General features: G+C 32.7%; 3 protein-coding genes and 1 long non-coding RNA gene across 4 annotated transcripts in view; 1 reads left to right on the plus strand and 3 right to left on the minus strand.

The window, feature by feature from the left end:
* The first annotated feature begins 1,299 nt into the window (after positions 1-1,299).
* On the plus strand, positions 1,300-2,639 carry LOC106113389 (lipopolysaccharide-induced tumor necrosis factor-alpha factor homolog). Its single transcript, XM_013306118.1, has 3 exons — positions 1,300-1,406; positions 1,894-2,034; positions 2,333-2,639. The coding sequence occupies exons 1-3, from the start codon at positions 1,402-1,404 to the stop codon at positions 2,433-2,435; spliced, it is 249 nt and encodes an 82-aa protein (XP_013161572.1). The 5' UTR covers positions 1,300-1,401; the 3' UTR covers positions 2,436-2,639.
* A 338-nt stretch (positions 2,640-2,977) lies between these two features.
* LOC106113507 (lipopolysaccharide-induced tumor necrosis factor-alpha factor homolog) lies at positions 2,978-4,500 on the minus strand. Its single transcript, XM_013306316.1, has 3 exons — positions 4,272-4,500; positions 3,384-3,813; positions 2,978-3,266 (listed from the first exon to the last, which is right to left on the minus strand). Exons 1-3 carry the CDS (start codon positions 4,288-4,290, stop codon positions 3,164-3,166), a joined length of 552 nt encoding a protein of 183 aa, XP_013161770.1. The 5' UTR covers positions 4,291-4,500; the 3' UTR covers positions 2,978-3,163.
* Positions 4,501-5,940: 1,440 nt separating this feature from the next.
* LOC106113508 (lipopolysaccharide-induced tumor necrosis factor-alpha factor homolog) lies at positions 5,941-8,772 on the minus strand. The gene is made up of 3 exons (XM_013306317.1): positions 8,626-8,772; positions 7,509-7,806; positions 5,941-6,863 (listed from the first exon to the last, which is right to left on the minus strand). The coding sequence occupies exons 1-3, from the start codon at positions 8,642-8,644 to the stop codon at positions 6,761-6,763; spliced, it is 420 nt and encodes a 139-aa protein (XP_013161771.1). The 5' UTR covers positions 8,645-8,772; the 3' UTR covers positions 5,941-6,760.
* Positions 8,773-11,026: 2,254 nt separating this feature from the next.
* Positions 11,027-25,060, minus strand: part of LOC106113509 (uncharacterized) — a 43,798-nt gene continuing 29,764 nt past the window's right edge. Inside the window, exons 3-6 of the long non-coding RNA XR_001227664.1 lie at positions 22,647-22,754; positions 14,669-14,779; positions 14,116-14,325; positions 11,027-11,290 (exon numbers count right to left, since the gene is read on the minus strand). This is a non-coding gene — a long non-coding RNA (uncharacterized LOC106113509). The remainder of the gene's footprint in view (positions 11,291-14,115; positions 14,326-14,668; positions 14,780-22,646; positions 22,755-25,060) is intronic.

Here is a 25,060-nt window from a genome sequence, read left to right on the forward strand (position 1 = left end):
CTGTCGATAAAAGGTAGGCAACGCATATTCAATTGCGTATGTCTATGGGCAACAGTCATTTCGCTATTTCAGCGATTTCAGGTGCCTCTCGTTCGTTTGCCACCTTATGATATAAAAAAAGGCTAAAAGTTATCATGACTTTGATATTTTATTTGTTTCCACACGTGAACTTGGTAACAAGAAACTGTGACGTGTATAATAGATAAAAGCCAAATTGATGCGTAAAATAGATAAAAGCTTATCTCTTTGAATTACCGGAAACGATAAAAATATTTATATGTGATAGATATATGAAATCGGGAAGTTTTATGATAATATTCTATTTTATGAAGTATAAAAATTTAAAAGCACGGGTTTTGCGACTTTAACTAATTGTAGACAAGTCAAGTATTTACCACCCACCCACCCTGTACATCACCCAAGCTGTACATTCGGAAGAATCTATTAACATCGTTGTTATCCCATACATGGACCTAAGCACACCTTTTTCGTACTGGCTAAATTCCTGACACTAAACAACATAATCTTTAATTCAAATTAACATAAAAAACGAATTAATCTTTGAACTTTTTAGAAAGCTGTATAAAAATATGTGATGTATGCATTACGAAACGAAACAGTTCATTACATTCTATGTCATAATATACCAGCTGTCACCCGCGACTCCGACCGCGCGGATTCAAAATAAAACATGATAAGTAGCCTATGTGTTCTTCCAGACTATATTCTACATCTATGTTAAATTTCGTCGGGATTCGTTCAGCGGTACTTAAAATACCTTCCAACAAACATCCATCGATCTATCCATCCATCCATTTAAACGTTCGCATTTATAATATTAGTAACCTCACTTTTTGAACTTTTTGAAAAGCTATATTCAAACATGTGTAGAAAGAAGTGATGTAAGCACTGGTAAAGAAAACAGATCCGTTTACCCTTATTAGCCTAGTTTCAATTTTGATACCAATCTTTTAAACCGAATGTTATTAGTTTTTTATAGGTTGGCTGTACCTATTTTACTGTTGTATAATATTCTTTCCAACGAAATTAAAAAAAAAAACAAATTTCATTATTATTTTATTTTATCAAGCAAACACAGTAATATTAAAAATAAATCACTTTTGTATGTAAATCAGGCTACTAAGGGCAAGCAAGCAAGTAAGCAGTCCTGGAGATCTTCCAACAGACATCTATCCATACATCTTAACATTCACATTTATAATATTAGTAAGATTATAAATAGTTATCTAAAACCATATAGAAAGAATGAGTAAGCGAGATACCGTTTAAATATCATAGGTACATCCAATCGGCCGATCAATCGCTTGCGAACGACGCCCTTTACTGGTTGCTAATTTAGCCACTACTGGAAAAATATTCAACACCTTTTCAACAACATTTATGGGGTACGTCGTTATGGTCTCTTTTAAACTTTACTTTACCTGCTATAAAAGTCACATAATATAACTTTACGTTTTTATTAAGAACAATATATTTTATAAAGTTCTAATCTGGCTGATGATTTCAAAAAAATATTTTATTTTAATATGAAGACAACGCCATCTAGGTATAAATTAAAATAACTACTCAATAACTTTTCATATTTCTTTTTCTAATTTTTTTCTTAGTTTTGAGTACATTTCTGTTTGAATTTATTGATGTTAAAATTTAAATTCGATTATATTTATTAAATGCAATCTATGTCTTTTATATTATATACAATTAATGCCACTAATTACATATATTGAATAGACACTGGATACAGTTTAGACGCATTTTTTTCTTGTTTTTATTTCTACAGTCATCGTACCTATATAGTCAACCATCCCAAATCTAAATAATATGGGTAAACTCAATTTAAATTATGAATGTATTATTATATCTGTTTTACAGTGTCACAATGGAATCCGCACCAGTGGGCCCCGTGCCCGTGCAGAAAATGTGTCCGAGCTGCGGTAACTCCATAGTCTCGAGAATCGAACACAAATCCTCAGCAAAAACACATTTAATTGCTGTCATTCTATTCGTATCTGTGTAAGTATATAATGATTACTTAATCTATGTTAAAATAGCTCAAAGATTAAGTAATATGTTATTAATTTTATTTTTATAATTAAATCTCTTTCATTGTAACAATTGAAGGGAAGAGTGTTGCGCCCAAACGGCATTTTCTGTCAAATATTACGTGTTTATCAATTTTTTTGATAGTTCAGCTTTTTTTTGCGCTTTTTATCGATATCATTCCATATTTGAAAGTTATAATGAATAATTTGATCCAATAACGATGAACGATAACCGGATGATTACGATTAAATAATATTTATCGTTTCAGATGCTTGCCTTGTGCATTTGTGCCTTATTGTATGGATTCTTGCAAGAACGTGGACCATTACTGTCCCAATTGCAATGCTTACCTTGGGACATACCAACATTGATGATGTTTAGTAAGATTCAAGACAATCAAATGATTTTTAGCCTTTTATTTGAATTTTAAAAGTGTTTAAAAATCTGTAACCTAAAGTTGTACCTTTCAAGCTTTATCTCATTGAATACACTTGAAAATTTTCGGTACCTTAATAGATCAAATTTGAAATAACTAAGAGGCAAATTATAATACTTCCAACATATTTGATTTTCTTTAAATTTGTTCGAAGTAGGTCTTATATTTTTGTATATTAAAAATTAATTACTTTTATGAATATTGTTTTATTGTATATTCAATAAATATATAAGTGTGCGTAAAATATGTGTTTGATTTGCCATAAATTTTTTGGTCGCAATATTTTCATAATCTAAATTTGCGGATACTTTTTTTAGGCGCATATGAGAAAAAGAACGATTTTAATTTATAAATCAAAATACATGTTTAAACAATTATTGTCTTTAATTTATATTTTACAATAACGCAACAAAAAAAGACAAACAGATTTATATTTACATATATGTTACAATCAATTGTAAAAGTTTAGATTAAAGAATATTTGTTGAATCAATTGAAATTTTACGTATTTAATTCGAATATTTTAATTATATATTATACACATTTCTGCAATTATTAACTGCGACAAATGTGTATTTATTTTAATTTAAAATACATCAAACACATATTTGTTATTTTAAATTATTGTAAGTTCCATAATATGGTTTTTGAATTGGTCATCTTTCAGCCTGTGTATGATCCAATATATGCGCCACAGTTCGTACAATAGTGATCGGCATTGTTACAGGAATCAATGCAATACGGCAAACAAGCAAACGGCCAACATCTGAAAAAAAATACTGATGAATAATGACCGATATTATAATTATCTTACTTCTTCTACATTTTAAAATGGAAATCTTGCAAAAGAGAACAGCTTTGTAATAGGCAAAGTTATTATTACCCGACAAAACACAAAAACAGCGCCACCAAGTGAGTTCTTAGCGAAGCATTACGTTCCACGCGAGTGACAATCTGATGGTTGCAGGATTTACACACGAAGGCCGTCGAATTGGGACCCATCCGATGTCCTACCACCACAGTCGGTATCACAGGCTGTACATGTACCACATTTGGTCCTTGTACCACACGAGGGTATGGTGTTGGTTCTGACTGCGGTTGCCCGTGGTACTGTGGTCCAGGGTATTGTGAGCCTGGATACTGTGTACCAGGGTAATAAGGCCCCGGGTGCTGTGTCCCAGGGTACGGTGGTCCTGGGTTTGGTGGCCCCGGGTTCGGTGGTTCGGGGTTCGGAAGCCCAGGATATGGTGGTGGAGCGGTCGGTGGTTGTTGGAAGGTATCCGTACCATTGTAAACGCTAGTCTCGTTCTTAGCTGAAATTGTATTAAGTTCTTAATATAACGTTTACAACATTATGAACAAATTCATAATGTCGAAATTATATTAAATAGTGCGTAAATCTCAGCATGCTACCTAATTAAGAACTGTTTGCCATCTTTTATTTAAATTGACACAAAAAGAGAGTGCATCATACATTGGCATATAATTATTCTCATAAAGAATGGGTTTCTTAACATATTCATAGTTTAAAACACAAATAAATTCTCACAACATGTCCTTTAGTGTACTAAAATAAGCAACAATCGAACTAAATCAACTTAATAACTATTTCCATTCCTCATTTTATCTTTATCAATTTACACAATATCCAATATTTACCGCAGCGTCATCTGACATTTAACAAAATCCAAGTAAACAAAACACTACACCATTATAACCCGGATAAATAATATAGCCACAGTACACAGTACAATTAAAGCGTTTTACTTACATCCACTACTCGATTGCATTATAACATTTGCCAAAATTGTCGATTTCTAGTAAAATATTGATACACAGTTTTATTAACGCACTCACAAACAAACTCTTGTCAGTCGATAAAATTGTTTCTGTACCAACACTGGCTAGAGATTACTGAAACTATGATAAGATAAATGATAACTGGTACATTTATACGTATTACCTTACACTTTGTATATTTATCTCGCTCTGTTTAATTTGCATCGAATTATCGACTTTACGATTACTATGACGACTACAACACATTTGTAAGAATAAAAATAGTTACAAAGGTGCCCTAAGAGTTTATTTATAGTAACTCACATCTCCGCACTCTACTCGTGCGTATTCAAACGATTTTCAATCTGTATTTTTATATATTATTGACTAGCTGTCGCCAGTGACTGCATCCGCGCGGAATTAAAAAAAAACATAATGAATATCTTATGTGTTCTTCCAGAGTTTGTTCTATGTGTTTGCCAAATTTCATCGAGATCCGTTCAGCCTTTCTGGAGATACCTTCAGACAAACATCTATCCATCGATCCATCCATCCATCTAAATATTCGCTTTTATAATGTTAGTAAAAAGTAAGATACGTTAGTAAGGTTCGTTTACTGAAGAATAAAACTCTTTTTTTAATTTTTTAAACGACTTCAAAAAATGAGGATGCTCCCAATAACTCTAAATGTTCTTTTTCTTTTTACACAAAAAAGTAATAAAAATAGAATCTTCATATATTTTTTTACATCATAAGGTGGCAAACGAGCGAGCGGCCACCTGAAATCGCTGATATAGCGAAGCGACCGCTGCCCATAGACACACGCAATTGCAAATGCGTTGCCTACCTTCAATCGACGGAGGAGAGGATGCACATAAAGAAAATACATATATTCCCTTTCCATGCATCCTCTCATCCGGAAAGTCCACTTCCACTTCCCATCCTTTCCTTATACGAAAAAAGGTGGAAAGGGAAAGAGGACTAAATGAGGCCTCCGGGACGCACACTCATCAGACGAAACGCGGAATTGCTTCCACTTTACGCCTGTCTTCTGTGTGGCCGTGGTATTTCACCGGGCGAACCGGGCCAATTCGTGCGAAGATGTTAAAGCGGGTTTTACCACTGTTAAATCAAATGACCATATAGAAATTAAAGATAATTACACATTTAATTCATTATCTAAGCCATGGCTTACAAGTATGTATGTATTTAAATAATTTACATACAAATTTAAATGGTATTTACTGATACAAGCATCGATAAACAGCTTATCAGCATTTTGATTAGGAGTATTTTCAAAGTAATATCTGTTCATGTTAATCATATTCTTTGAATTTAGTTCAATATCTCATATATCCTTTTTCCGCAATAGTCAAATAGTTTGTTTATCTGTTTGTATTTGTGTGGCTTTTTATTCTTAAGTGAATATTGCGAAGGACACAGCATATCAATTTTTTTTTTCTATATCATAAGGTGGCAAACGAATGAGCGGCCACCTGAAATCGCTGAAATAGCGACGTGACCGTTGCCCATAGATTTACGCATTTGTATAAGCGTTGCCTACCTTTGATCGACCTTTCATATCAAATGAAACACATGGCTTAAAAATCATATTTTATTATTTACAAACATTGTAAAAGTATTTTTTTTCAAATTTGACAACAATTTTACAATTATTTGTTGTCCTTAACTTTTATATAGGATAAGGTGGTGAACGAACAACGGCCTAACATTAATTGATCCAACACCCATGGACCATTAGAGGAACCACAAATGCATTGCCTGCCTTTACTGAATAAATATTATAAATTCATTTACTCTGATATTGCTTAGAAAAAACACAACGCCTGGTAACATAATTTTATCCAAAGCACTGCGACGTACCAGATAAAAAAATGACCATCGTTTTTCGCATTACTATGTTATCATACACAAAGCTTACAGTGCCACATTTTACACAAAATTTACTGACTCAAGAATGAGCAAAAAATTAAGCCCTTATCTAAAACAACACAAGCAAAATTAGAATAAATCATATTATTACTCTTTCTAATTTGAAAGGCGCCAAGCACGAAACTTTGCGAGAGATCGTTCGGGAAATCTAACAACATATCGTATAAAAAATTTGTAATTTTTTGTTGATGTCGTTACGAAAACGCATAACGCAAATCAGTCGTGATACAGCCTCAGATTCCTAGAATCACCACAGTAAATTAAATTTTACAATGGGTTTCGATTGTCGAAATATTGTTACAATATTATGTTGCCATCTTTTTCATTCTATTCGAAATAAATAAAGGTTACAATATGACAGTGGAATTTCACAGTAATGTTCTAAGCTTGACCAAACAGTAGTTCAGTTCAAATATATTTATATTTAGTAACAGTGATGTTACTAATAAAACATCGCTTAAAACTTTGTCTATTTGAATTAGGTTAATTGATACCTAACCTTTGGCAAACTAAACATTTGGCAAATCGTTAGCCTAAATAAGATCCGAGGTAGGCGTTACAACTAGGACAAAAATGGTCAGCATTATTGCACGTATCCACGCAGTAAGGTAAACACACCAGTGGCCAGCACCTGAAAACAAACACAACAGTTTTAATTTTAGAATCATCAGAAAAGTTTCAAACGGCCTCATAACAAACCACAATAATAATAAATAATATTTAAATAAACTTAATTAAAAATACAAAAATAATCAACTGAATATATTCCTACGTCAATCTGAAATTATATATTACAACTTTCTCTTTCACATCATCCTATTTTTGACAAGGACAAAGAATTCTCTGTAATAAATTTATAAAAAAATAAGCTTGAATGGTTTTCATATAAGACAAAAATTGTGACATGAGAATATTATCTTTATATATATATATAATTCTTCTGTGAGTGTGTATGTCACTGAACTTCTCTGAAACGACTGGACCGATTTTGATGAAATTTTTTGTGTGTGTTCTAGGGGATCTGGGAATGGTATAGATTCACAATTTTGTCCGCTGGACAATGTTTTTTAATTAATTTTTAATTTATTAGTAGTTGTTGATTTTGGAATGTTTTAGATTGGATCCGACAGATGGCGCTACCATCGCAGTGTCAAATTTTAAATAATATTCGAATTTTCAAATTAAAGACGTGTAGATAGGACAACGTCTGTCGGGTCCGCTAGTATTATATATAAGATTTACCTCTATGTAACTAATGCTAAGAAATCAAACTTACCCAACAACACACAACAAGAGAGCGAACAAATGTGTTCTGAGTGAAGGCTTCCTTTCCACCCTCGTTATGATTTGACTATTGCACGATTTACATATGTATACCGCCGGTGATGAACCCATTTGATTCCCTATCACCATGGTGGTAGTTCCTGCTGGTACCACGGTAGCACCAGGGTAAGCAACCGCCGTTCCTACTATGACTGGTTGTGGAAATCCTTGTGGAACTGGTTGTGAAAATACTTGTGGTGCTGGATTTTGAGGGATGTCGGAGTATGGTGGCGGCGCACCTCTCTCTTTCACTGAAAAAAACATTTAAACATCATCTTTCTATCCATTTTTAAACGAAGGGTCACATTATGTACTTATGTATTCTGTTTGTATTCTTATGTATAACTCTATAAGCCGTCATATCGATATTTAGTCACTTTTTAAGTAACAACAACATAACTCATACCCGTAACCTAGAGGGGTGGGCAGAGATCACGGACCTCCATTTGGCTTCGATTTCGCTTCTGCTACATTCATACTTTTACGTCTTGATACAATACTTATAAAAATAGAAATAAATACCTGATAATCTTTTACAAAGATATCTTGATATGTCTAATAAAATCCGTTTATCAAAATCATAAATAAATATAAAAATAACAAAATAAGTAATAAAAAACTTTTAATAAATTAACTACAATATTATGTCATAACGTGTATACAAATATGTCTGTTTGAAGTCCAAATGACGTGTGTTTTGTTAAGATTATAAATATTATTTTTATTCTGTCGCATCTTACCTCTTCATTTTTTTTCTTACTTCTTACTGTCTTACTAATATTATAAATTCAAATGTTAAGATGGATGAATGATTCTTTGAAGGTACCTCAGAACGGTTCATCGGATTTTTATGAAATTTGGCACACACCTAGGACATAGTCTGGAAGAACACATAGGCTACTTATTTTTTTATTAAGCTTTTTTCTAATCTTGCGCGGACAGAGTCGCGGGAGTCAACTAGTTCTTTCATAAAGAATAAAAACCACATGATTATTATCTCTCCGCGTAATATCTATACTTGGCTACCTTTTTTCAAGCATTTAATATTTATGTAAATTTAAATTACTTACTTTCAGTTTCAGATTGCATTTTGTTAAATACTCCTCACTTAAAACACGAGAGTAAATTAATACTGTAGTGTGTCGAGAACAACACTTCAGGTAAAAATACAAACTAATGAATAATCGACGCAAAGGTTGAATATATTGAAAACATATAACGTATGGTATCTTATCAAAAATATCTATTGGTAAAATGCCTTATCAATTTTTGCGACTCGCCGCAGTTACATTATTGACATTTTTCTACTTATTTTATCATTCAACAAAAAAAAACTTGTTCTCAATTAATGTAAAATAACATACTCAAAGCTGAAAAGAATTAATGAACTCAAAACACATAATTTAACATAATTAATTTAATATTATCGTTGCAATAATCACGTAGGTATAGCGTCATATTGATAACAAGCGATAAAAAGTTATAATGACTCATATTATGACTAATATATTTATTGTGTAAACATAAGTAGCAGTACATAAACAAAAGGACATTGAACAAACTGATCATTCTCTTGAATGTGTCATACACACAGTAAAAGAATGCTAATCTTCATCATTATCATCAGCTCACTATCCGTCCCCACCGAGGGGCTCGGAGCCTACCCTAATTCAAGGGTGATTATACTAATCTTATGACTCTTTAATCTTTATAACCAGGTCAAGTTAAGCTGCAGGTGGTTCAAATACAGAGCGCCCGGCTCCCTCAGAACTTGACTTGTAATATGCAGGTTCTAAGTTCAAATCCCGGCATGTACGAATATGTTTTTTGTATTCCGATTTATATATGTACATTTACCCGATGTTATTACGATGAAGGAAAACATCTTGATGCAACCTGCACATATCTTGCGAAGACATTCAAATATTTGTGTGAACTCGACCAATCCGCTGAAGGTCAGCGTGGTTGACTATGGCCTAGTCACCCATAGCTTAGAATAGGCTCCGAGTTCCTCAGCGGCGACGTATAGTAAGCTGATAGTAAAGAGGCCAAAGAAACATTACAACACAATAGCAAAAAGTAAAGTCTTGTTTTTGATGAAACAAAAATTATAATAAGTTAACACTTTTATGTGTTTTATTCTAGATAAAGCATTTGAATAGACTTCAAATTTGTATGAAAACAAGGTTTGACATCAGCTTGATAAGTTAATCTTGATGGAAAAGCTATTTAACTAATGGATGTGTTGTGAGGAGCAATGCAAGTCCGCTTGCAACCTCGATCCATCACTTACCAAGCGAAAAGTTAAATTAAAAGTTTCCTGCTACATTATACTTAACGTCAGATTATTATTCTTTAGAGAAACATTGATGTTTCTATTGTTCGACGGAGAAAATATAAGTAAAAATATATTTCACAATACGTAATTCTCAAGTAAACACTTGCACTATTTATAAATATTTCCTTTTTATTATTAATTGTTATGTTTTTATGTATTATGTCTTTATAATTATTTTATTATGTTTTTGATAATTGTGTTGTTTTATTGACAGGATTAAATGTTATTTTATTTATTTATTTAAGTACTATTAGTACGTGTTTTAAGTAAAAACTAATGGAATATTTTATTCATCTTTTAAGTTGTTTAGCTTTTGGATTACCTGTTGTAAAAATTATATTAATTTCCAATAATATTTTAAGCCGAGGGTTCATTAAAAAAGAAAACTGTTTACTGTATTTTGCTACATGTATACTTTTAATAGCTCAATTCAGTAGCAACCCGAAATATTTCCAATATTATTTCTTAATTGAATTTTATAAAATAGAACAAAACTTAATTAAGTAGCAGTGATATCGAAACGTTACATTATTTGCATAATGGATGTATTCAAATTCAAACTATGTATACGCAATCTATTTAGTTAATTGCAGAGAGGTTGACTAAATTAAATTGGGGTAGGCAAACACATCCGGCTCTTTTCCAAAGCGACACGTACGTGGTCTGCATAACAAATGACTCAATGGCATGCGTATTTTAAAACTGTGGCCCTACTACGAATATTGCGACATACGCCTTCGTGTTGATATCGTCGATTATGAGAAAATTTGTATCAGATTTCTGGTGTTTTCCCCCAGTGGGGACACAAATTTTAATTAAAATTTTGTCGATGACAATACGATGGCGGTTGTCGCAAATATTCTTAGTAGGCTCATAGATTTCATTACCAATTTCCGCAAGCAATCTGTTAAATGTAAACCCGAAGTTAAAAACTAGAATTTCATTACTATGTACTATAATTTATTTACGCTTACTGTAGAATGATTAATGAAAATAATTAAAGGAAAATAATCACTGAAAAATATTTTAAAATCTCAGTTATACATTTGGTAAAGGAATTATTTTAGAGATAATTTTATAGCAAACCTTTAAATGTACTTATGTACTTTCTATTGATGTTAAAATACAAACCACATTATCATTGCATAGTAAATAGAGATATTGTTCTATGTGATTAAGCGGTCTTTGATTCAATGTATTGAAATCAATATCTTTGATCGTCACAAGAGCCTCACCAGTTGCACAAAAGCCTTTATACGTCCTCCAGTCGAGCTCTGAACAAGCAGTCGACTGATTAGAGCGTCGTTTGTCTGGTTTGACGTCTTTGTGTTCATTACGTTATTCCAATTGTGAAGCTAATTGTCATTGTTAACCGTCGGCTTTCAATGTTGAATCACCTGCAGAAAAACGTATTAACATCACCATTGCTTCAACAAAATAAAAGGGATATTCATTTACCTTATATCGGTGTTTTCAGCTATGGAAATCCAGAGTTATGAATTCAATATTATTTTTTCTTTCTTCGAAGTTAAAACTTTGTATTAAAAAGATAGCATTAGTAAGTACATAAGTTCATTTGTAATATGATTCTATCTTGTAGTAATATGTTTTAGTCGTATTTTCAAATTCATGAATACAAAAATGAAGGGAAAACGTAAATGAAAATCGCCAGTGACAAGCCACATAGGGGGAAAGTGTACACACTCAAAATGACCGCGTACACTCGAATGTTGGCTAACTTTATTATTGCCGATGTTCTCATGAGGGAAACTGGTGAATAATAATGAAGTTGGGGAATCCCTTAGGATTCGTATTTCAATGACGACTATAAAAAGTCAATTGAGTTCAAAAAGATTGAGATTGAAACAATTTCGTTAAAGTCATTAAACGCAATACTAGCTTTATTTTATATATTTAAATTGAATATTATAAAATAACAATACAAATTAATAGACTGTTAAGCAGAAAAACTAGAAATATAAGTGATAGCGAAAGTTTCCATTGCCGAATCACTCACGATCCTATCTCGTTATCCATTTCGTTATCTTGGTTATCAGAATCAAAATACAAAGGTGAATAATTATGTTTTTGTAGGGTTATTCACACTAAATCAATATTGCTTTTCATTTCTTTTAATAATTATCCTTTTCTGAACAATCTACGTATCCTGTGGGTACGGGACTGTAATCTAGAAGTTAGGCTTCTATTACTTTACGTCTACAATATTTGTTTACATATTGTATTCATAAAATATTTGATATCGGGTCAAAAGGGTTAGGGTTTATCCCGTATAATGCTGCATGTATCTTAAATGTAATGGACCCTGCCCTTGTATAATTATAAAATGAAGTTTACTACAGATTAATGCTAACTTAAAATTATATATTAAACTTTTAATAATTGCTTTGTGGAATGTTGTTATGTGAGCAATAAAGTGTTTATCTATGTTATATCTAAATGTCCATTTTTTAAAGGAGGTTTTATTTACAAGTTAACATTTTACTCGCATTTTCACTGCCAACACACTTATATCATCATCATTAGCTCACTATACGTCCCCACCGAGGGGCTCGGAGCCTACCCTTAGTAAAGGGTGATTAGGCCATAGTCAACCACGCTGGCCTAGTGCGGGTTAGTTGACTTCACGCATATCTTTGAATATCTTCTCAGATATGTGCAGGTTGCATCACGATGTTTTCCTTCACCGTACGAACGTCAGATAAATGGACATATGTAAATCGAAAAACACTTTGGTACATGGCGGGATTCGAATCCAGGACCTGCGGATTGCAAGTCAAGTGCTTGACACCTGAGCCACCGACGCTCTACACAAACACTTACATGGAAACACTTTATTTATCTCTATTTCTTTAAGAGAGTGATGACAAAATGTTTTCTTATAATCTTATTGACAATGTAAGCTGTTGCTAATATTTTCAAAAGCTCAACACATTGTTCGTTATCCAAACTTGACAGTTACCTTATTAGCAGTCACATATGCAAATGTGTTCCCCAAAGGTAAAGCCTTAGTAAATACGCAGGCCCCTGAGGAGTTAATGTTTTCAGTCATTAACTCGACCGAGCATTTATGAAATTCGTGCCCGCGATCCGAACAAGATTACAAGCCGACGATGTCATGTTTTCATTATCAGGGATGACGGAATTCTAAATGTATATGTACACAATTATACCCAGGTTTTGACCTTCTGATTTAGCAAACTGTACGTATACAGTAGAAAAAATCTCATACTTATATTCTTTCAATTTCTTGTACATAATGTATTATATAAATGTACATAATGCTACAAAATCGCTTAATCAACATATAACAATTAGTTAACACTAAGTTTTGGTACTCGAATCGACTATTTTTATAATTTTATATGCAATAAAAATAACTCTTTATTGAATTTTATCAATACAACAATAGTGTTCGCTCATGTTACACAGAAAATTTGTTATTAAAAGTAACAGGAAATTGCTTTACCTTATTACATCGCCAAGTTTATTTTAGTTTAATTTTAGTGTTGATTTATGTCGAAATATAACACGTAACTATTCTGACACCCCTATTTCCTCCGCTCGTTACCTGGATGATAGCACCTCGGGCGTTCGTTGCGTCTTACACATCGGCTAGTTAATTCTGAACCTTGTTAATACATCGCATCTCCCTTATCACATCCAATTACACAAAGAACACGGAGGGGAGTGGAGGTCAAGGTAAATTGGAAAATTTGATAGCAGGTAAACCGTATTTGCTAATGGAATACAGATGTGAAGATGAACAACATTCTGAGGTTTACCGAAATTCCGACGCGTTATTTCTCGTAACCTTAGACGTAAACTGATGTTCATATATTTGTTATAACTGAGCAAACAAGGAAACATGATTTTATACTCTCATAGACCATATGTTGGAGTATATTAAGGAATTAATGGAACATCTTAATCGTAATTAAATCATAACAAAATACTTACTACAAATGTCATAACTATATAATCATATTTGAAGCTTTAATTATAGAACTTTATTCCTTAAAAAAGAACTGAGTTACTACAGCCAACAAAATAAAGTCATAATTAGGTATATAAACGTGTAATGAAACAAAATGCGTCATTTTTAAAGCCCTATTAAATATATACGTAGAAAAGGTTTAGTCGTTGCGTTCTTTCCAAGTCTCAGGACAAACACAATTCGAAACACAAATAAAGAAATGTTCACCAGAATTCGAGTCGTTTCGCTCGAGATAGTTCAAACGTTGAACGCCACGCTGTCGAGATGGCGGTAGTGGACCTCGGTGCGGCGAGAGGAGATCGGAAGTGACGTTGCAGCCAGATAATAACAGTGGGCGGGCGGCGCCCTAGTACAGTGCAGCTACCGGGTCGCGCGGCTCGCGAGCCGCTGTAATCTTCGACGTACGTACTTAATTTCCTAAATTGAACAGTGGAATACATGGAATAACTTTCGCAGTGTTGATATTTATTTCAATTAAATTACTATTTATTTAAAACATGTATTTTTAGTCTGTTATCTAAAATATCTTACAACTTGATTAGTTAAGGGTTTAAATAGTTTTTCAGATGACTTATCTAACTAGATTTCTTGTGGTCATTATTTATAACCTAAGTATTTTCAGTGCTCTGCAAACGTAAGTCTGATAACTTCGTCTCTTATAGAGCATATAAAGTCATATAGAATAACAAAATTATTTCGGTAAAGAATTTAAAAATAATAATACGACTCCACTGATTGTAGTGTCCATTGCACCCCTCACAATTCGGTGTAGTGACCCGGGGCGCGCCCGGTGGGTAAACAGTCGCTAAGTAACCGGTACACCTGATCGCAACACTCGTAACGCCGGAATGAGACTGCCCTCACTGCCTCGCTGCAACATAATGAAACGCAAACATTGTCAAGTGACGTTCTACTTCACATACTAAACGCCACTCAAAAATAATCGAACACTTTGTTGAGTGACATCCTTATATTAAAAGAGAAAAATAATCTTAAAACTAATTTATAACGTGAATTATTATAGCATTTAAGAGACTGTAAAATGTTATTCAGATTTAAATCTAGCTGTAAGCCACAATGTCCTGAAAACGACGGTCTTTGCAAGTGTTCATGTTAGAACTCATAAAAATATGTATGTCGTTAAATATTGAATCTATTGACTTTTAACTTGCCCATAGAACAGCATCGTTTAAGTAAGAAGTAATTAGGCCATAGTCTACCACGTTGGCCTAGTGCGGTTGTTTGTCTTCCCACATATCTTTTAAATCTCTTCGCTGTGTGCAGATTGCATAACTATGTCTTCCTTTGCCGTAAAATGTACATATGTAAATCGAAAAACATATTACTACATGGCGAGGCGAGAGTCTCCCGAATAGAACACAGTACCTGTAGATTGCAAGTCAAGTGCATAACCCCTGAGCCACAGACTATCTCTACCAACGATAATCAATACGTGACACATATTAACTATAGAAAATTTATGTCATTCCTGCAAGTAAATGTATAAAGCAAACATAAAACGATTATAATCTACGTAGCTTGCTTATAACCACCATTGTACCTTCATGTTTCATAAAGACAAAATCGTAAGCGATAAAAGTTATGTCCAGTTACTGCATTACATCGTGTAGCCGGAACATCGTTAACCTCGGCGGATGCGTACGTGGCTGGAGTAACTAACATGTGTTGATTAGCTTCCAGGTACAGGTATTAGTGAGATAGACACTTTGGTACGGCGTACTGAATATCTCTTAACCTCTGGAGATTATGCAGATGGAATAAATAGTATTATCTTATATCCAAATCAAGAACATACATTGATGAGTTTGAAATTTGTACCTAACGTTTCTACCAACATATTATAACGTACTAGCTATCGTCCGCGACTTCATCCGCGCCACGCCACATTGTGACAGGAGAAACTTTTTTGCATTTCTGTAAATTTAAAGTATTGCTATTAATTTCAACTAGGAACATATAAGTAATTCTCAATTGATTTGAAGAGGTGATCTGAAATTCCACCACAATTGGTTCTACGCTTGACTGAAGATCAATGTGATTCAACCATTGTTGTAGGATCTAATTAAGTTCACATTTAACTCCATAATATTGACTAAAGTAGGGTAATATATATAATCATCTCATAAAAGTAAATTAATTTTTTTCAATGAGTTTGCGAAACTAAAATACTGTAAATTCTCTCGTTTATTATTATTTTTTTAAATTAAATAAATAATGTTCTGATTTATAAAGATTTGTAGAAATAAAATGCCATTTTAAAATTCAGTAGCCCTAAAAGGGCTTCTGGAAATTTCCAGTGAAATCTTTTATTTTGATATCGTTAATGTACCCTTTGCGTTTAGTTATAGCAGCTCAATGTTGTGGAAGTGCGTGGAAGAGCCGAGATACGACAGGAGCCCTACAAATCATAAATATTGCAAAGGACCTACCGATTTATTCCGGACAGTTTGAATTTTTTTTCTAAATGAAAAATCACGCTTATGATACAACTATTTAGTCATATAAACAAAAAGTTTTAAATCGAATAAAAATCAGAGAGCTCTTTCTATTACGTCGGCATTCATCCATATATACTTGACATATTTTTTTCATCTTCAATTTTTTTATTAGTGAAAATAAACATACCAAGCAAAATATGACTCTTCTACAAATTAAACAGTATTATTTATATTTAACAAAAAAATATCAACTACATTTATAACCAAGACAGAATTTAAATCAAAATCAAATTCACATCTTGAAATTAGTCAAGGTCACAATGCTAACATAAAAAATAGAAGAGACAATAAAGATGAAAGTGAAAAAAGACGTATAATAAGACCTATATAAAGTTCTGGTTGATTTGAACTGTGAAACAGAAGTTACGGTGTAGCCAGTAGTACCTCGCTCCAGATCTCGTTTGACGTTTCCATTTCCCGAATGTTGGTGGAATTTAAAAGTGTCTAAGCAAGTAATTGCTCTGCCAGTTACCGAGCGACGGATTGGTAAACTTTGTGGCTACAGTAGTTTAAACTCGATTTTAAACCTTTTACTACGTATAAATCCTAAAAAAAATGCAATAAAACATTTTTTCACTCCAAAGTGAGACTATTTAAGATAACGAAAATCTCGTCTAATCTTGTTACTATTAACACCAATTCTATTATATAATACATATTTGACGCTACTATGTAATGAAAATTATTAATGAAAAAATCCAATACACATTTCAAAGAGTTTTTTTATATTTATGCTGGCATGTGTACATGTGAATGAGTATCGTTTAACGGCAATTAACAACAGTTGCATAAACGAAAAATCTGTTTGATGATCGAAATTGAACCGGTCCCCTTGGGGCGGACCGGTCACTGATAGAAACGATTCCACTGTTTAAATAATCCAAAAATAACGAGCTAGCAATTAAATACAGCTTTGAGACAAACATTGGTTGGATGGGAGCTCACATCAAAGGAAGTGAACATACGGGCATCATTCATTATAGATAATCCTTTCTGTGCAATTGTCAATACGTTTAGAAGCCGCGTGTGCGTTTGCATTCATCGGTACTTTAAGTTGAATTTAAAAAGCTATTGAACAGGAAAATAAAAGCTGTGGTTTAATTATGGTATTAGCGACATTGTTAAATCATTCCTTATACTGTTTTATGTATTTTTAAAAACTTAATTTCATACACAATTAGAGAACTTAATGTCTATATACATTCTCTACCAGTCGAATAGACTGGAACAAAAAGGATAAAACAGTCGCCTAGGTCACTGATATCAGATATATTTTGAAATTTTAAATATTCATAAATAAAATTTATAGGTGCAAATTATTATTTCAAATATCCTTTGGATTGAACCCAATAATGGGTTGTAAAGGGCTTAATGATTACGCGATAAAATGGGGAATATTCAATGTTTGTTTTAATTAACGTGGACCTGTGTTCTTACTCGTGTGGCTTGGTTAACTACAACCAACGGTAAATATTATATCTACATACTAGCCGTCGTTATAGCCTACTCCGATCGCGGAATTAACTTGTAGCCTATGTATTCTTCCAGACACTACATCTATTCTTCTACATCTATACCATATTTCACCGGTATCCATGCAGCGGTTCTGAAGATACCTTCAAAAAATCCATCCATACATCTGAACATACGCATTTTTAATATTAGTAATATTTTTAAATATACATAATGTTTAAGCGATAATTTGCAGTGAAACCAAAATTTGTGTTGTCAAAAATGCTTACAAAATGTGATGCATTAGAAAAAAAATTACATAATCTAATTTTACTTTATTTTAATTATGATATTCTGCTTGTGCTTTATTCGAAAATAATATGTAGTGAAATTTTATAAAAGTCAAACGCCACAACACTTTAAACAAATAATGTAACTTTCAGAATCACTATAAAACCTTTTACCGTGAATGGATTAAAATCCTTTTAGGTAAAAGTTACTACTGTAATCCTGCTTTACACATTAAAACGCCTACACGTCAAATATCTGATATTGAATTTCACTACTGAGATTACTCAAAACCGTGACTGTAATTAGACTACTTTATATTAAAATGTATGCATTTAATATAGATTCAAAATTAAGGTATTTGAGTTTATCTTAATTCGTGAGATGATGAGGTAATCCTCGAAAAAATGATTTATAGAATCATTATTTGTACATTGTAAAACTCTTGTATTGCAGGCCAATTATGTTGGGTGCTTATAATTATTGAAAGTACAGGATAATTGGATAAAATAATAAATTAAAATAATACTTAACCTACAACACGTTAATATATCATCATCAGCTCACTATACGTCCCCACTGAGGGGTTCAGAGTCTAATCTAAGTTAGGGATGACCAGACCATAGTCAACCACGCTGGCCAAGTGCGGGTTGGTTGACTTCACACATATATTAATTTCTTCTCAGATATGTGCAGATTGCATCACGACGTTTTTCTTCACCGTTTAAACGTCGGATAAATGTACATATGTAAATCGCAAAACACTTTAATACATGGCTGGATTCGAACCTTGGACCTACAGATTGCAAGTCAGTTATTTCCTGAATCACCGACGCTCTTTACATACGTATATGATCAATTTGAAGCCTCATAACATCGTTTGTCCTACATTCGTAGTCAGTGTTAATTCGGGTACATTGTCTGACATTTTTCGCCTCTCTAATCTTGTTAAGCAAATCCAATGTAAGCGTGACGCGGGTACCGGAATTGTGTTAGCACGTACGTTTTTTGTAGTGTTCTTCATTTACCTTCCCGGGAAAATTTTATCGCATAAACAAAATTTTACTTCAGCCATGTTATATTCTTATAGCTTCGCAAATATGTGACTAGAATATTGCTATATGAGAATTTTTGTCAAATAACAACGTTAGTATCTCTTTTTCCTACGTACAAGTGAAATTGGATCATGCTTTCAGTTTGTTTGACTTGGTTTTAATACTTTTTTTTTCGCAGAAATACTTTAAAATGGGAAGATGTACAACCTTTGCAGATAACCGAAATGAATAAATGTATGGAGGAATAACAAATATATTATTTCATTCTACTAGTTAGTACTACAATCTACCTTCATAGAGCTTCAATTAATGCATTTTGTAACTTATTCCGTTTATTTTTTTTACTTGTCCCAAAAAGACTTCATCATAATTGGATATACTTCCCAATTCCATCCTTCGTCCCACTAACTTTAAGACTCAATTAACTTTTGTAAATTCTTCGTTTATTAATATTTTATTTGACTATATTAACACTAATAATATTAGACTCTAAGTTGTACGTCTTATAACCTACTAACAATATTTAAATGTTTGTGTCTGTCTTTTTAGGTAAATCAACAGTTTCAGGTAATTCAAAAGTTTTAATCTTTGGTTCACATGTTTATTCACAAGACTTCTCTACAAGCAGAGTAGTGTTGCCAGTATCTAACAAGTTTAAACAGAACCATAAACACTTGACATTGTCCCAATCCGCCGAGGGAGAGCCATAAACAAGAAACAGAACAGAAATTATTCCGTTGAAAATTACAAATCAACTAAAAAGGAAAAATCCTCACCAGAATGCAACACTTCTAATATCAAAAATAAATAGTAGCGTACACTTAACTTCGTATCTTGTATAAATAACAGACTAAATGAACTATTCCAATAGTTTGTCAACATATCGCACAAATCCGAGACAGTGTAAGCACACAGTCTTGGAGACTACCTACGAGTATGTACTTCAAATTTCGGTGTCTGCATACGTCCCTCGTTTACCTACGAGCTCATAGAGTATATAAAATCGAATACAGAGTTTAAAGCCTTTCCAGTTTGTAGTCGGGTATGTCATACTTAAGCCACGGAGTTGGCGAGTTATAACAAGACAAACTTGAATGTAGCCTTGCTAACAAGTCGCGCTACGGAACTCAGTCGAATATTGTAATCGGCTTAGTTACTCCCACTCTTGCCTCGCAACCCTTGAATGGGATTAAATACTGGCGAACGAGACGCATGCGAGATAATTAATGTTCAAATTGTTAACTTATAAGCAGACTTATGCATATGTTGGAGTTATGAATATCTATAAGCTCTGTCAAGTTTATGTCGTACGTGATTAAACTTGACTAGTGAAAGTATAAATGCGAAGGAATTGTTTTGCATTTCACTTACACGTAGAGGAATAATACTTTAACTAAAGTCATTGATTCAATTAAGGAAATTATTCTATAGAATTAAAGAACTTAAAATTAACTCTTCTTTAATCATTCGATGAAGATTAGACTAGTTATTATAAGGTAAGGTACAAAATATATGATATAAAAATCGGTTCAATTAATTTGCCGATATATTTGTAACTTTAAGTTTTTAATTCTACATCTGCAACTTTTAACAACAATCTAATTTAAACAAACAATATAAGTTTCACAACAACATCGATCGAGGAGCTCGTCTCGGCAGACTCAAGGCTTCGACAATAAAAGTTAAGTGCAGTTTTCCCTCCCCTAATCTCGAGAGTTACGTGAGGTATTAAGAATTTAGGAGACATCCGGGAAAGCCTCCCGTCATCGATTGGCCTCCGGATTGTTGTTTTTATAGCCTTTTCTGATTCTTAGCCTCGGCTACACCTGACGTTCGTAAATTTCATCGTTGAAGGCTGTCAGTTATTACAGGCTGTTAAAAGTAAGCTTTGCTCGGCTCATTTTTTTCACGACATTTTTGTATAATAGCTTTGCTTTAAGGCACACTTACATATTTATTTACTTACTTAATGTATATTTTAAAGATGCAAACAGAAGCTTTAAGTATTTGCTTATAGTTCTACAATAATATGTAAATGTAAATTTAATTTCAATATGAAATTCTAAGAAACTGATGTTCATAGAATCAAAGGATTATTTCCATCAAGAAGGAAGCCTATCATACCTGTACACCACTTTGAGTCATCAATGAAGACCATTTTAAGTGTGAAAGATTTTATTACAATATACACTATCTCAATTAAGAACTTGTGCAGTGTTGTCTTGTTCATAATTAACAAGACAACACTGCACTACGGAGGGCGTAGCAACCCGACTACGGCGTAGGCAGTGACGGAATCACAAACATAAACATTCGCAGTTACATCCCCCAACAGAGGTCGCAATTTATCGAGGGAAGCAGACGTATTAAAACGGGAAAAAAGAAGTCTGATAGGTACATGTACTTTCATTTGGGTGCAGTAAAGTGAATAATCTGTGTAAATATGCGAGCCTATGCCGTGTTCAGTGAACAAACAGTGTACAGGTTGTGATTCATGTTGATTTTGTTAGGTGCACTAATGGATACTGTGATTTTTTTACATCTTACTAATAATTTAATGGATGGATGGGTGTTTGTTACAAAGTATCTTCAGAACAGCTAGATAGATCTCGCTGAAATTTGACGTAGATGAAGAACGTAATGTGAAAGAACATAGACTGCTATTTAAGTTATTTTTAATTCCACGCGGATAAAGTCACGGGCAACATAGTAATACAATAAAACTAAATCTATGTCAAAGCACATTTTATAAAAATAAATCTAGTAAATTAAGTTTAAAACCGCTTTTAATGTTACAGCATAAAATAATTAAAATTATGTTTTATAAAAGTTTGTTGATGTTAAAATTCTATTACAAAATAAATATGACTGTATTATTTGTAATAATTATAAGTTCTATGTTGGAATTGAAGGTTAAAGTTTCATATCCACAATCTAAAATGCTTAAGGCGTGAGGAAGACATTTTGCTTTTATCAGATTGTTCCGAACTCGAACCCTGTCATATTTGTAAACCAAATGGGATCAATTGAAACGGTATTTTTATTGTTATCGCGTTTGAAACAACATTTACAACAATGTAACTTACATCAAAAACGTTTTCACTAGTCGGCATAAACTTGAATCTTTAAAAAAAATATGTTTCAATTTCCCATAAACAAAAATCCTAGACTAGGATATGCTTTCTCATCAGAATCAGCTACTGCAAATTCGTTCGTTGCCTAGGGTTTCTTAATTTTTGCGTGTATTTATTTACACTGCTAATTCTGTCCATAGCACTTAAATCAAAAGTTAAATATAATAAACTTAATAAGGTACTTGAAAGGTACTTGTGTATTATTATAAAATACATAGATTAATAATATCTCGGTTTTAATAATTTATTTACTCCAATAACTAAAGAATATAGAAAGGTAAAATACGTACTCTTCAAGAAGGAATGCAACGAACGCTGACTTTCTAATTAAGCCAGCCTGAGTTACAAGCGCCGATGTGACGCCGGATCAGGCGTGCAGCATGCATCGGAGGTAATACCTGTAAAATCATACCACTCTAATGTAAACTCTGTTGTAACTGGATAAAGTTCAATTCAGCTCGTTTGAGCTTATTCTGTATATAGGTGATTTACAGGTGGAAGTGATTTATGTCGATGCACGCGAGCAAAAAGTTTAAATAGATTTGTTATCTACTTCTAATTACAGATGCATTCACTGTACATTCTATAACTCAGTGAATTTATAGCTTAATCTTACTATTTGGCTAATATTTGGATTGATAGATGGACGTTTATTAGAAGGCGTTTCCAGAACGGCCGCAGAGATCTCGCTGAAATTAGGCATAGATGTAAGACATAGTTTAAAAGAATTAAAAGGCTACTAATTATTTTTTTTTTCAATTACGCGCGGACAGAGTCGCGGTTGACTACTAGTATTTTTTTATATACAATGATATTTTATGTTTTATATACTATTATACATTTATTTAAGAAAACATAAGTTTTATTTCTTCTCTAATTAATATTTTTCTCACCGATGAAGAAATTCTCTAATAGAATTCTGACCTCACTCTTCGTAAGCCTTATATGACTGCTATCATTATTTTATGTCGTTGAAAATTATGAAGGAATAAAATTAAACATGTCACCTTATCGAAAAGATAATCCAAAAGCAGGGAGCTGTAGGGTTGTTCCGACAACACTTATGTATGCAAAGCGTACATACATGACGGCGAAATATGTCAACCGTAGACCTGATATATGATAGGCTCCACGGCTAGCTGTTAACTTATGGAGACCCTTATGTACTACTAGTGATGTGCCATATACTTCGATATGTGAAATAATTATCAATGAATTTTGACTGAATGCATACCATTTTAGCATATAAGTTACTTCTATCCTGTTATTAAAATAAATTCTGTTTTTTTGTCTTTAAATTTAAAAGAATATAATTGAAATATCGCAAGAATTTCCTTTCAAATAAATAGTCTATTTGTTATTTCGCAAATACATGTCCTTAGTTATTATTGTTCTTGTTTTTTTTATTATCTTATAATAAAAAGACAAGGTCGCAATCTTTAGAATGCTAAGTACTTTATTGCTTTTAGATCTTTACGATAAAATAATTTTAATTAAAAACAAAATAAAAAATTAAATTGTAATCGTATGTGTACATCACTAGATGTTCCACTTTACATTCAACGCCGTGCTCAGAGCGGCGGCAAACGACTAATCTCTTGATATATCGCGCTCACCTTCCCTTATCTGAAGATTTGCGAAAAAGTGCTCCTTTATTACGCTACTTGGATTACCTCTCAATACAAGCGTCAAGACCCTTCATAATGAAAAGGGTTTTATATAATGTGCTTTTTTACTGTGTTCATATAAATCATAAAGCTTAAAGGTTAAATAAAAAAGAAAAATAAACTTTGAATTATTAAATTTACCAAAAATCTCTTCTGATGCATTACGTGATTTGAAGTTGCAGTAAAAAAAAGTGTCTTGTATTTATTGCCTTGAAGTTATATATTTGGTCGCTAGCAGAAATGAATAAAATTATTGTCATTGGCTCCCTGGCCTTATCGCATCCACGTAGGGTTGTCACTTAATGTTTTAGTTTAATTCTTACGGCCCACCGGCCTATCCTCAACCCTACTTAAAGGTATAAATGAAAATTATTATATTTTTTTATTTATTGTAAAAAAACTAATTTATTGTAATATTTTAAAATAACTTCTAAAAATATTTTGCTGAACAAATGTAATATATTTTACATGTGGTATTTTTAAATGGCAAATGTCAGTCGACTTTAGAAGTCGTTATCATGCGGCCGGGACCGCCCCGAGGATTCCTCGCGACGTCTTCACCGACAATAAATGCTTTGTCAAACTTCCCCAGCGCTCCGGCCCTAAAGATAACTGACTTATGTTTGTTTCATAGCAACTCGACCGCCCTTGCCGCTTTATTCTTTTAAGTTTTGTTGTGACTTTATTCGGGATTTAACTGACAACTACTAATGCCAGTATCAGTTTAATACGAGTTCAATTCGGTTATAAACTTTTTAAAACTTACCTGATATATTTTTACATAACTTATATAAGTTACAATCATGTATAATAGACATAAACAACAAATTACATTATGTTTTTGAACATTTATTCTACGTACTCATTGTCAATTGTATCTACAATATTTGCAATGTTTTATTAATAATTTTTAGCTTGGTTTAATGTTTTATAATTTCACTATTGTTAATATCCAAAACTTATTTATTACATTTGTAACCGTGGGTTTCTGACGCTAAAAGCCCCGTGTAAAACAGATTGTTATCTCTGTTGTATCT

Source organism: Papilio xuthus, unplaced genomic scaffold (assembly GCF_000836235.2).
Source record: "Papilio xuthus unplaced genomic scaffold, Pxut_1.1 DF828258.1, whole genome shotgun sequence".
NCBI lineage: Eukaryota > Metazoa > Arthropoda > Insecta > Lepidoptera > Papilionidae > Papilio > Papilio xuthus.